This window comes from Trifolium pratense, linkage group LG7 (assembly GCF_020283565.1).
Source record: "Trifolium pratense cultivar HEN17-A07 linkage group LG7, ARS_RC_1.1, whole genome shotgun sequence".
NCBI classification, from domain to species: domain Eukaryota; kingdom Viridiplantae; phylum Streptophyta; class Magnoliopsida; order Fabales; family Fabaceae; genus Trifolium; species Trifolium pratense.
In genome coordinates, this window is record NC_060065.1 from 32,323,128 (window position 1) to 32,336,715 (window position 13,588).

General features: G+C 32.5%; 2 protein-coding genes and 1 non-coding gene across 3 annotated transcripts; 2 read left to right on the forward strand and 1 right to left on the reverse strand.

Annotated features, from left to right (window-relative positions):
* Positions 1 to 2,906: 2,906 nt before the first annotated feature.
* TRNAN-GUU lies at positions 2,907 to 2,980 on the reverse strand. Its single transcript has one exon. It is a non-coding gene; the product is annotated as a tRNA-Asn (tRNA).
* A 1,302-nt stretch (positions 2,981 to 4,282) lies between these two features.
* Positions 4,283 to 5,295, forward strand: LOC123898627 (heavy metal-associated isoprenylated plant protein 47). The gene is made up of 3 exons (XM_045949636.1): positions 4,283 to 4,316; positions 4,821 to 4,899; positions 5,125 to 5,295. Exons 1-3 carry the CDS (start codon positions 4,311 to 4,313, stop codon positions 5,271 to 5,273), a joined length of 234 nt encoding a protein of 77 aa, XP_045805592.1. The 5' UTR covers positions 4,283 to 4,310; the 3' UTR covers positions 5,274 to 5,295.
* A 5,512-nt stretch (positions 5,296 to 10,807) lies between these two features.
* Positions 10,808 to 13,462, forward strand: LOC123898009 (glucan endo-1,3-beta-glucosidase 5). The gene is made up of 2 exons (XM_045948852.1): positions 10,808 to 11,283; positions 12,112 to 13,462. Exons 1-2 carry the CDS (start codon positions 10,940 to 10,942, stop codon positions 13,226 to 13,228), a joined length of 1,461 nt encoding a protein of 486 aa, XP_045804808.1. The 5' UTR covers positions 10,808 to 10,939; the 3' UTR covers positions 13,229 to 13,462.
* Positions 13,463 to 13,588: the final 126 nt, after the last annotated feature.

Sequence of the window (13,588 nt, forward strand, 5' to 3'; positions counted from 1 at the left end):
TAGTCGGAGAAAATTAAGTTCATTTTTTTTTCTATATAGACCGTAAACTATTTTCATAAACTATCGTAATAAACTTATTGAAATAAGCTGTAACAGTTTATGAAAATATTGTAAACTATTCTCAATCATTCATATAAGTGTTTATTTTAGTAGATATATTTCAATAAGCTTCATGAATCAATTCAAACTCTAATTTGATTTGCTCTGTTAAGGAGTTAGCATATATAACCTGCAGGTACGTACATGTCAAGGGAAATTGAATGGTGATGAAAGAATTCAAATACTGCAAATATTATTTTTGAATCGGAAAATACTGCAAATATTAATGATGAAGTCAGTGATGAATTATGTGAAATGCTAACTTTGTGCTATGTGTCACAATCTTGTTATTGTCAATAAGCTTATGTTAAGCATTAGCATGCAACTATTCTTGATATTAATTTCCATCTTTTCTAGCTTGTTATGTCTTAAGCATTGTCTTATAATCTCACCTCATGGTTTTAGCCTTTTAGGAATGCAAGGATTAATAGATTACATGGTGATTTTAGGATGAGATTGTGTCTTATGCATGATTAAGCACACAATATTGGAGATAATAATGACTTAATCAGTGGTGACTTTGGTCATTTATAAAGTTTTGTGCGATTTTCAAACATATATTGATCCTAAGTTGATTTTTTTTAAGTAAAAAATGGTGACTTAAAAGAAATGTTAAGATCAGTTGTTTTCATACTACAATTTTGTCATGTTATTTTTCAAAATTAACTTAACTGTATTTGTTTCGGACCGGGTCAAGATCCAATACAAGTTGTCCAAGCACTCAAAGTCCAGTCCAAGCCCACTCCATATTCCGATAGCTTTTCATGCAAGCCATATGTAACAAACATCATTGTTTCCATGTTCCTCCTACAACGACTATGCTCCTTGCAATGATATTAGGACCACCGTGAATACGCTCACTCTATGCCAATTGTCACTGACGGTTATAACTGTTTCCCTTTATATATATATTAGTGGCCAGACGGGCACGTTCTGCGCCCGTATTTGTGATCCACTTTTTATATTCTACTAATTTGTGTAAAATATTATATTCTGATTTTTCATATACATCTACAATATTTTTTTTTATTGAATAAAAGAAGTTATAGAAGTTAAGAAAGTATAGATAATGAAAGAGTAGTAAGTTATAGAAGTTAAGATTGGGGAAAAAATAATAATAAAAAAACTACTAAGGGTATTTATGGTATTAAAAAAAGGCTACACCACTTTTCCCAAAAAAAAAAAAGAAAAAAGGCTACACCAAATTTCAATTATTCCCTTTATTATTGGTATAGATAAGGACAAAACTTAGGTGTCATATTAAACAATTCAATCATTTTTCACTTCACTCCTTGATCACATACTGACATGTTTTGCAGGTAGCTTTCCAACCGTGAACCACCATACCATAGCAACTACTTCGAGCCGCGCACCATCAAAGTCATCTAATTTTGTTCTGTTTATAGCAGTATTATGCTTAAAAATTACAGTACAAACATTGTTTTTCTTCTAACGCATAATACAGTAAGAATATGTAAACTATACTTATTGTCAAATTTAGTCTTATAAGTTTTTCATTTTATTTTCACCATAGTTGGAAAAAGATTCATGACTTTGATCTTGTGGACTTTATGTAGCCAAGTTTAACAAGGTGAGAGGGTGATTCTCACTCCTCCATTCCTAACATAAAATGGACCACCGGCCAACAAATCTCGAAGTGATAAATATAATTGAAACTTATAACGTAAGGTCTTGAATTTGAATTCAGATGAAAATGTTCAATCTAATAATATCATAATTGCTAATTGAATTAAGATTTAAGGACAAAACATAATCTTTGTGTTTTGATTATTTAAACTCAATTTCGATTTTAATCTAATATGCATATATTTTTTAGCAAATGTATTTTCAGTTGAACTTAATTATGTTTTTTGGCAGAAAATATTTACAAAAGGTACTAATGCAACATATATTCCAGCTTCAAATTGAGCATCCAATCCAATTTATACATATAAAAAAAATGTGACATCCATTTTCTTATTTTTTTTTACTAAAAAAAATGTATTCATTGATTCAAATTAAAAATACATAGATCATTACAAAATCAAGATTGTTTAAAACTAAAAAAGGTGAATCTACAAACAAACTTGCAACATTTAAGTTAATAGCATACAACGACATCATGAAAGTGGCTTCAAATATGACAAAATAAAAGTAACTGGAATATCCATACTCCGGATCTGCGACGTTGACGGCCAAGTCTTCATCAGATCTGTAGTTGATGTAGATATGTCAATTTGAATCAACGAAACACCGTACTAAAATGCAAAACCAACAAACGCCGCACAAGACGACGATAAACACAACGCCGCACAAGACAACCACAAACACACTGCCGCACAAGACGACCACAAACTTAAAAAGCAAAAAACAAAGAAACAAATTTATGTGAATAATCACTTATTTAAATGAAAAGAAAAACAAAAACAATTTAGAGGGGTTATTTTGGATCAAAAATTGACCCTAAAACCACCCTTCCTTAGTGGATGAACAAAAAGAATACATCCACTTTCTTTTTAAAAAAATAAAAGTGAGACTGTAATAACCTTTCTTTCTAGTTCTAGGAAAATTGTGGATGGAGTAGATGATTGATTCAACAACCTAACTCGGACCCAACCAAATTAATTGAATTATTACTCATAAATGTGTTTTCATTGAGACTTTAGACTCATTTGGAAATTTACAGGAAATTGTAATGTTCTCATTACCTCACATAATAATTTCAAATGTAAAAGAAAAAATAAAATTGATGAGCGTCAACAAAAAAATACAGTAGCGCAAGAAGGATGAAAATAAAATTAAAAAAACGCTAGAAGGAGGGGTTGAACCTCCGACCTTGTGGTTAACAGCCACACGCTCTAACCAACTGAGCTATTCCAGCTTCTTGTAACACATTTCAACAATACGATATATAATAGCGCAAACTATTATCATATCTCGCCCAAAGGAAAGATTGATTAATGATGCTGATGATGCGGGTTTGGTCGGGATTTAGGCGCCGTTCTTATTTTACCAGAGGGTTTTGAATTCACCCCTCTCGATCGTATTTCGCCAAAGATTAAAGAAAAGATGGGTAATGAATAATGATGCTGAAGATGCGGGTTTGGTCGGGATCTAGATCATGTTTTATTTTATTTTTTTCACTTAATTTTTAAATTGATGGATTAAATATTTTCATTTTCATGTTTTAACTTTTTTATATTTATATTTATATATTTTCGACTATGAAGAGATAAATTTTTAGAGTCTTGTATCCGCCATAATGCAACCATTTATGATCAATTTTTTACAATTCGAAACCAAACCCGCACCCAACCAAATGTGTTTATGTGTTAGCGGTTATGTTGGTTTTGAGTCATGTCGCAAATCCATACTCAAATCCTACTCTTTAGATATGCAAATACTCATACCGGTATGCGTTACCCATATTTCTAATAAGAATAAATTCATCAATTAAAAATATCATACTGTATCATTTTAACATAATCTCCTAATTCATTGTTTGTTTGTCTCAATTTATTCTTTTGTCACATTTTTTGCTTGACTTCATGTCAATCCATTTAAAGCCGAAAAAAATTTCTCTTGCGCGTTTTCAAAATTTCAACACGCCTAAATTTCTGCGATCACATCACCAACTCCAACATTTGCTAGGAAGATGACAAATATACCTAAACTTCTTCATCCTTAATTTTCATCCACTCGATCAATTGAACACTCCTCTAGAAAATACTACTATACTAGTAGTAACTTTGTCTCAATGAATTTAATATAGTTGATAGAAACACTTCAAAATAATTTTAAAAAATAAAATTCTAATCAATAGATATCTTTTTTGTTCGTTTTGGTTTTCAACATCAGTATCGACCCACTAGACCGCTTAATCTGTTTCGGAGGTCAGTTCTATCATCAAGTAGTTCCAGCCTCCTCCCGATCGCAGGTGCAGTAAATCAAACCGTGGTTCTCCTTACTAAATCCAACATTAATCACCGCGAGATCAATTAACTAAACTATAGGATGACAAAAAGAAAATAGGAACTTTATGTTAAAAATTTACGTGGGTACGGTGTGTTATTTATCACATGTCCTTTGACAGTTGACATAATGACTTTGTTTGTGTGTTATAGCAAAGACTTGACTTACATCGCTGAAATTTCCTATATATAATGTACAACATATAGCTGAAATTTCCTAAGAACTTAATCTCTGAAAACATGAAGGTATAGATGCAATTTCAAGTTCCTTGCTAAGTGCATTCTTTTTTCTTTTCTTTATATCTTTAACATGCATATATGAATAATTTTCTCTATTATATACAGGGGTTGGCATGTTTCGGTTTTAGAAGAAAACCGAACCGAATTGAACCAAATTTTTTCAAAATTCATAGTAACTGAACCGAACTGAACTGTTTGTCTTTCAAACTAAACTAAACCGAACTGTTAAAGTGGTTCAGTTTTATGGTTTTAAACCAAATCATAACTAATTTTTCACTAAAAATAACTGAACCATTAAACTGAACCGAACCGAACCAAACTAATAATCATGAACCGAACCAAACTGTTTCAGTTCAGTTTAAAACCATTTGTTATGGTTCAGGTTTTTTTGGTTTGGTTCAGTCTAGTTTGACGGTTCGGTTTGGTTTTTGGGTTTTTTTTCCCACCCCTAATTATATATTGTACACTAAATTTGCTACTAACACTTTTGAATGTGATTTGTGTTTGCAGCAAAAGATTGTGATGAAGGTTTACATGAGTTGTCAAAAATGTCGTACGAAAGCGCTCAAGGTTGTCGCTGGAGCATACGGTTCGTTTTAAATTTTCTTTTCTATCTTAATTTTATTTATGGAACTTTTTGGAAAAAGAAAAATGAAATTAACGATTAAAATTAGTGACGGAAAAATGAAATTTCTCAGAAATTTTAGTTTAGAGATTAAAGACGATTTTCTTTTTTATCTCTAAATTTTTGTAATTTCTAACTAGTGTTGAGTTATGTTACTAAAGTTTTGTATTTGGGTATATATATATGTAGGTGTGAATTTTGTGGGATTAGAGGGAGAAGAGAAGGACAAGTTGGTGGTGATTGGAGATGGTGTTGATGCTGTCAAGTTAACCAATTGTTTGAGGAAAAAGGTTGGACAAACTGAAATTGTTAGCTTAGGAGAAGTTAAAGCCAGTTGAAAAAATGAAAGAAATTAATTAACATGAGCAAGATGTAATTTCCTTTTGTATTTTCCTTTAGGATATATATATTGGGCTGCTAACTTAGACTCAGTTGGGTCTAAGTTAGCAAGGTGCACCTTTTCAGTTGGACAAAAATACCCATTTTTTTAATTTTTGAAAGAATAGAGCAACAGGGGCATTTCTGTAATTTACCCAACAGTACACGCGCCCCCACCTTCTTTTCCCACCCCCAGGACACGTGGCAGCTCCTGATTGCACAAAAATCACGCGCGTGCATCACACGCGCCGACAGGCGCGCGTGGGTGAAGGATGGGCGGAGAGAGAAAACTTTTTGAAAAGGTAAGGCCACGTGTCACACAATGGTTGGCTGCGTTAATTTTTTTTCATTTAATACTTTAAACTCGATTATTTCGTCGTAAATTAATTTTTTATTTTTTATACCAAAATTCATAATTTTTTTTTCTCTACAAATAGAGACTTGGTTCGTTTGATTTGGACACAGAAAAAAAAACCCAATTTTTCACTACCTTAATCTCATTTTTCACTACCTTACATCAACTCACTGAAACCATTCTACCAGGAAAATGGTTTCAGAGTACAAATCTCTGAAACCATTCTACAAGCTAAATGGTTTCAGAAGCAAATAACTAATAATCAACTTACTGAAACCATTCTATCAGCAAAATGGTTTCAGATTACAACTCTCTGAAACCATTGTACCAGATAAATGGTTTCAGAAGCAAACACAATTAATAAATTACTCACTGAAACCATTCTACCAGTAAAATGGTTTCAGAATACAACTATGTGCAATCATTCTACAAGCTAAATGGTTTCAGAAGCAAATAACTAATAATCAACTTAATGAAACCATTCTACCAGCAAAATGGTTTCAGATTACAACTATCTGAAACCATTGTACCAAATAAATGGTTTCAGAAGCAAACACAATTAATAAATTACTCATTGAAACCATTCTACCAGTAAAATGGTTTCAGAATACAACTATGTGCAACCATTCTACCAGTAAAATGGTTTCAGAAGCAAACATTAGTTTTTAATTACCGTTTTATCTCATTTAATTAACTAAAAATAGTTTCAGGTCTCCAAAAATTTCATAAAATATACCAAAAGTTCCAGAATATTATCTACTATTTTCCTGGTATAATGGTTTCAGTGAGTTGGTTGAGTGGTGCGTGTTAAATTACAACACACAAGTAACGTATTTAGTAGACAAAAAATGAGATTAAGGTAGTGAAAAATTGCGTTTTTTTTTCGGTGTCCAAATCAAACGAACCAAGTCTCTATTTGTAGACAAAAAAAAATTATGAATTTTGGTATAAAAATAAAAAAAATAAAAAAAATAATTTACAACGAAATAATTGAGTTCAAAGTATTAAATGAACAAAAATCACGCCCAGCCAACCATTGTGTGACACGTGTCCTACTTTTAAAAAGCAAATGTTTCTCTCTCCAGGTTGTAATCCAGTGTGTCGCAGGCGCTGGAATCTGATGGATCAGGATGATCTGGGCTGTCTGATTGATCAGACAGTCTTGATGAGATCAGATCTTGGCTGTCTGATGGAAATCAACGGTCTGTAACCATGGTCCTTCGGTACGCGCGCGACACTGGATCCGCGTCTATTAATGGTTTCAGAAGGTGGGGCGCGTGTGCTGTTGGTGTAAAATTACAGAAATGCCTCTGTTGCTCTATTCTTTCAAAAATTAAAAGAATGAGTATTTTGGTCAATTGAAAAGGTGCACCTTGCTAACTTAGACCTAACTAGGGTCTAAGTTAGAAAACCCCTATATATATATATATATATATATATATATATATATATATATATATATATATATATATATTTGGATTGGCATAATGAAAAGTAATAAAAAGATAGGTCATAGGATGAGTGAAATAGAATATAGATCGGTTTCTATTGTTTGAAAAAATTATGGTGAACTTTTAATTAACAATATAATGAGATATTTTGCAAATACAACTTAGTTGGTAGTCGTAGATTAATATATAGTGTTGTTTAGGTTTAAATTCGAAATTTCACACTTCTTCGTATTCAAATTCAACATGACAAAAAAGGTGACTTTAACTCTTCCGATTAATATGAAACTTATTTTACACTTGATAGATCTTAACATTTTCCCTCTAATGTGAGTCTCTTCGTGTTCTCGATCCACCACCACTCACTTATTGTCCCCATCAACTCGAACCAGACTTTGATATATGTCATTATTGGGTCTTTGGGGGAGTCTCAAACGTATTAATATTAAATAGTCTAGTGATATAATACACCTCTTTTTATTTTTTATACCAATGGCATAATATAATACATCTTAAGTGTAAAAAATAGAAATATCAAATTGAAAATCCAAATTTCTACCTATTAACGTCCTTGCAGCTAGGGATGGGCATGGTTCAGTTTTTAAGAAAAACTGAACTGAACCAAACTGTTTTCAAAATTCATAATAACTGAACTGAACGGTTTGTCTTTTAAACCGAACCGAACTGTTAAAATGGTTTTGTTTTATGGTTTTGAACCAAACTATAACTAACTTTTGACTAAAAAGAACTGAACCATTAAGAGAACCGAACCGAACCAAACTGATAATCATGAACCGAACCAAACTGTTTCGTTTTAGTTTTAAAACTGTTAGTCATGATTCAGTTTTTTTTGGTTTGGTTCGGTTTAGTTCTACAGTTCGGTTCCGTTTTTGGTTTTTTTTGCCCACCCCTACTTACTGCCAACAATTAAATCATATTTACAAGACTACAAATCTTTTCATTTAAGTTGTGACTGTATCTATATCAACATCTCAGCTACTCACTTTTCTTTCTGAGTTACTCCATCTCTTAAATGACAAATGTGTTTGTATGCCTCCAATTATTTCAACTTTATATTGGAGTAAGTATATGGTGTACAGTTGAGATATATTTTATACTATACTATGCCTACATTTATTTTTATTATTGAATTAACAAGTCTTATAATTGGTCGATAATATGTTACAACACATCTTATTTGATTTAATAGTAAAATTTATTTCACTTATACAAAATTGATACTATATAGTTTTTAGTTCTTCTTTTTTGATGATATAATTAGTTCTATAGTTCTATCGATCATATCCTACCTTTATTTACCAAAATAAAATAACAAATCCCTTCCTTTTGCCTCTCTAGTTGGTGTGTCAAATCTCACTCAAAAAAACCATATCCATTTTTTATTTTTAAACACCATTATGCGTTTACACTCGATCTTTTTTTCTTAATTATAACCAGTTCTATAGTTTAAAGTTGATATCATCGTTTAAAGTTCAATTTTCACAATCTTTAAGGTTGCGGCCACGTGAATGTGTCCCAAAAAACAATAATTTTCCCTTAATATTAACCCTTTTTATTTTTAATGTTTTGTAGCTTCATGACATAATTAACATATTTGATCTATAATATCGATCAAATATTAATTATACAATAAATTTAAAAAGATTGTGTGAAGGAGTATTAGTTGAAAAACTAATTTTTAGATGAACCACATGATGTTGGTTTTTCTTTAATTTTTATCAACCACTCATCAATTATCAAATCAAATGATACTAAACTTAAGAATCATGGTGATACATCTAACATGAGTAGTAACTTCCATGTATTACAATATATCAAGTTTTTAAATATGATTTAAAATGTTAAATTTTTAACTGGATTTAAACATATTATACATCATAAACACATTTAAATTAGAATAGCGGAACAATATTGTAATGTCAAATTTTCACTTATGGAGGCATGTCTTCCCATTACTTTAACGATTTAATTGATATGCACCGACAGTGTAAAATAATTTTACACTGTCGACCAATATCAACCATATTTTTCGCCACATCACCCCACTTCACACCACTTTCTTGACATGACATGACAAAATGATGGTTATTTATTAGACGATCGTATACAATTATTTTACACCGTCAGTGTATATCAATTAAACTCTTAGTTTAAAGACGCTCGAACCAATTTCAATTCACTTATTTTTAGATTGTTTTGTGATTTATACTTAGAGAAGTGTGAAATTGAACACGAATGGTGCTAATAAAAATCGAGTGAAGACATGTTGTGGTGGTGTTACCGACCGGAGGAGCCAAAGGTGAGTGGTTATCTAGCTTTTCTAAATTCTCCTGGATCTTAGTAGACATATATTTAGGGTCCGTTTGACCCTACTTATTTTCTATTTTTTTCTTTTCCTGTGGTAAAGAGGTAAAAAATTGTATTTGACCCAACTTCTTATTATTTTCTACTTCTCTAGTTTATTTCTAACTCTTTTAAGGAGAAATAGAGTCAAATACAATTTTATATTTTTTTTAAGAAAAAATAGAAAAGTAAAAAAATAAATAGGGTCAAACGGGCCTTAATAGTTTTTTTTTTTTTTTTTTTTACCGTTAGTAGCAGTTGTTAATAACATTTGCAGTGGCCAAACTATATGTCTAATACAACTCTTCGATTGTGGTGTCATTTTTTTTTAAAGGGAATAAATGAGAATTATCAGCCGCATGAGTTTAACTCAGTTGGTAGAATATATAGTATTATATATGTAAAAGTCGGAGTTTAAACTCCGAACCTCCACTTTAAGGTGATTTTTTTTATACTAAAGAGGAATTTTTAGTCACTATTTAACTAAAAAAATATAGAAATATCAGCGCTCGTACCTCGATTTTTGCATGTTACATACATAATTTCTATTAACTTATGCTGAGGAACGATGTGTGTTATTTCTACGGTGAAACAGAAAATATGGTTATAATAAATTTCACGTGAAGTGTCGATACCCCTGAAATTTCAAAATTCATTAATGCCCCATGAAATTTGAAAATAGGCAAATACCGTATGAAATTGCAAAACGTCAATCAAATTCCCGCCGCTCCGTTTACTCCGCCTATTTTGATGAGGAAAAGATGGATGAGACAAAAATTGATAAAAAAGTATGATGTTGGTGATTAGTGTTTCTTGTCTGGTTCTGAATCTGATGACTCATATTAGTCTATTGGATAGTTAGAACCTCTTGGTTATGATTTTGAAGAAATGATAACGATGATGATGAGGATGATTCTGGTGATGATAGTTTTGCTGTTTTAGTTCTTTGTTATTCACCTAGTTGTAAGGAGGTTGAAGATTTAAATAATATGCTTTTGAAAACTCAAAATAGACGGAGTAAACGGAGCAGAGAGCAATTTGATCGACGTTTTATAATTGTACGAATATTTGTCTATTTTCAAATTTCAAAAGAGTGTTTGACGAATTTTAAAATTTCAGGGTATATTTGACATTTCACTCGATAAATTTCATATTTCATATAATTACAAAAATATGATTTTTAAAGGCAAATCTCATCATTCTCAGGTTGATACCGACATACAACAAATATAATCTAAGGGTAATATAGTAAATTCACAACCATCCCGCTTAACAACAAGCCTTTGATTTGTCACCATTTATCAAAAAACTCCAATCTCTATATATAGACACTTCACCTTTACTCAATCCAATTTCAATTCTCTCTGTGACAGTGACATTAAAAACACAAACCTTTTACAACAAAAAACTCAAACTGTTACAAAATCTCTGTTCTTAATTCTCACTACAACCATTTTCCATGTTACAACCCAGATTCATTCCACTCATTTTCCTGTTCTTTCTATGTTGGGTTTTTGTTCCTATGGCTGAATCAGCCATAGGTGTAAACTGGGGTACAATTTCTTCACACAGATTGAAACCCTCTACAGTTGTTAATCTTTTGAGAGATAATAAGATCTCAAAAGTTAAGCTTTTTGAAGCTGAACCTGATGTGCTTAAAGCACTTATGGGTAGTGGCATTCAAGTTATGGTTGGTATTCCTAATGAAATGTTGTCCCTTTTGGGTTCTTCTTCTGTTGCTGCTGATTATTGGGTGAGGCAGAATGTTTCTGCTTATATGATTAAAGGGGGTGCTGATATCAGGTTTTTTGTTTTGTTAATTTGATCTTAGATTTGTTTTTAAACTCATTAATTAAGTGTCAGCTACTTACTTTAATTGTTCACCTCATGTTTTTAATTTGGTTTAGTTTGTGATAAAAAAAATGTTTTTTTTGGTAAAATGTTGATTAAGCTGGTAGTACTGAGAGATTTTATGGTAAACTGTTTATGATGACCATGAGCATCTATGAAACACTGACACTCCTCGGATTAGGCATATCCTGATGTCGGCCACACCGACGCCACACCGACATTGACACTTATAATTACATTGAATTATGTCATTTTCTCACATTATTATCGGCGTCGACGTGTCTGTGTCGTGTCCGGTTTTATAGCGTGTTAGTGTCTGTGTCGTGTCCGATGTCTGTGTGTTCGTGCTTCATAGATGAGCATTGAGCAGCTTTGTTTTACAATAAAGTTGTTTTAATATTAGCATTGCCTGTTACTAGCTGCTTGAATTACAGTGTTATGTCGTGGTAGATTTGGAGATTGTTAGAATATTTTAAAGAACTTAGGATGAATCACTTTTTTTAAAAAGATATTGGGACTAAAAGCTTTATTCAATCAATTAACGAGCTCTAGTTAAGGATGAATCATCCGGAAGAACCTGAGATCGAATCCTGACTGGAACAATCCTTGGCTAAATTTTACTTATCTCCCACCCGAATTCCAGATTACCAGGGCCGTAATGCAGATGAATATTCTGTTCCACTAAACACCTTTTGTAGTTTGTGTGATCTTGCTAGATTCTTTTAAAATATGAAGAACTTTATTTTCTTCAGGCTTCTTACATTTTACCTTGTATTACAGGTATGTTGCTATAGGAAATGAACCATTCCTTTCGAGTTATAATGGTCAATATTTGAACCTTGTCATACCTGCAATAACCAATATACAACAGTCTTTAGTCAAAGCAAATCTTGCTGGTTACGTAAAGATAGTTGTCCCTTGCAATGCAGATGCCTATGAGTCGTCGGGAGGACTTCCTTCCCAAGGGGTGTTCCGATCTGAACTGACGCAAATCATAACTCAACTTGTTCAGTTCCTCAACTCAAACGGTTCCCCATTTGTTGTTAATATCTACCCGTTTCTTAGCCTTTACGACAATGGCGATTTCCCTGGAGACTACGCATTCTTTCAGGGAACTACTCATGCTGTAACAGATGGTTCAAATGTTTACACCAATGCATTTGATGGAAACTACGACACTTTAGTTTCAGCCCTCGGTAAACTCGGATACGGTCAGATGCCAATAGTAATCGGAGAGATTGGTTGGCCCTCAGATGGAGCCGTTGGTGCAAATCTAACTGCTGCTAGGGTTTTCAATCAAGGCCTTGTCTATCATATTGCAAGTAACAAAGGGACACCCTTGAGGCCAAACGTTCCTCCCATGGACGTTTATCTTTTCGGTCTGCTTGATGAAGGAGCGAAAAGCACACTTCCAGGAAACTTCGAAAGACACTGGGGGATATTCTCGTTTGACGGGCAAGCTAAGTATTCATTAAACCTTGGACTTGGAAACAAGGAATTGAGAAATGCGAGAAATGTTGAGTATCTTCCATCAAGATGGTGTGTGGCAAACCCCTTGCGTGATCTGACTAATGTAGTAAACCATATGAAAATTGCTTGTAGTGTTGCAGATTGCACGACGCTTAACTATGGGGGTTCGTGTAATGAAATCGGCGAGAAGGGTAATATATCATATGCTTTTAACAGTTACTATCAGCTAAGAATGCAAGATTCGCAGAGCTGCGAATTTGACGGACTTGGTATGGTTACTTTCCTAGATCCTTCAGTTGGTGATTGTCATTTTCTCGTCGGCGTTATAGATACAGGTTTGAATTCATCAGCATCTCAAACAACCTGTCAGTCGTGGTTTCTAGTATTATTTCTAATTTTACATTGGACTTTTTTACTTTCGATGTGATCAAGAGGTTTCATTGGTGGGTTTTTCATGGTTCCTTCTTCTGAGACTGCTAGAACTAGATTAGCTGCTATACTAAAGCTTAGATTTATTCAAAAGATTCATGGTTTGTAGCCCAGAATATGATCATTAAGTCATTGTATCATATATGAGAATGTATAAACACTATCTTGATGCATTGAATATTGCACATATATATTAAATTGATTATATGAATCAGCATCTATTTATTTCATATTATGCAGAAGCATGGTTATGTGGAATTCATATCTTCTTGCAGTTCTAAGGAACTAATATTTTAAGTTAATGACTTTTAACAATGCTTGAGCAATTCGAGATGAAGCACCAACACTGGACAGACAC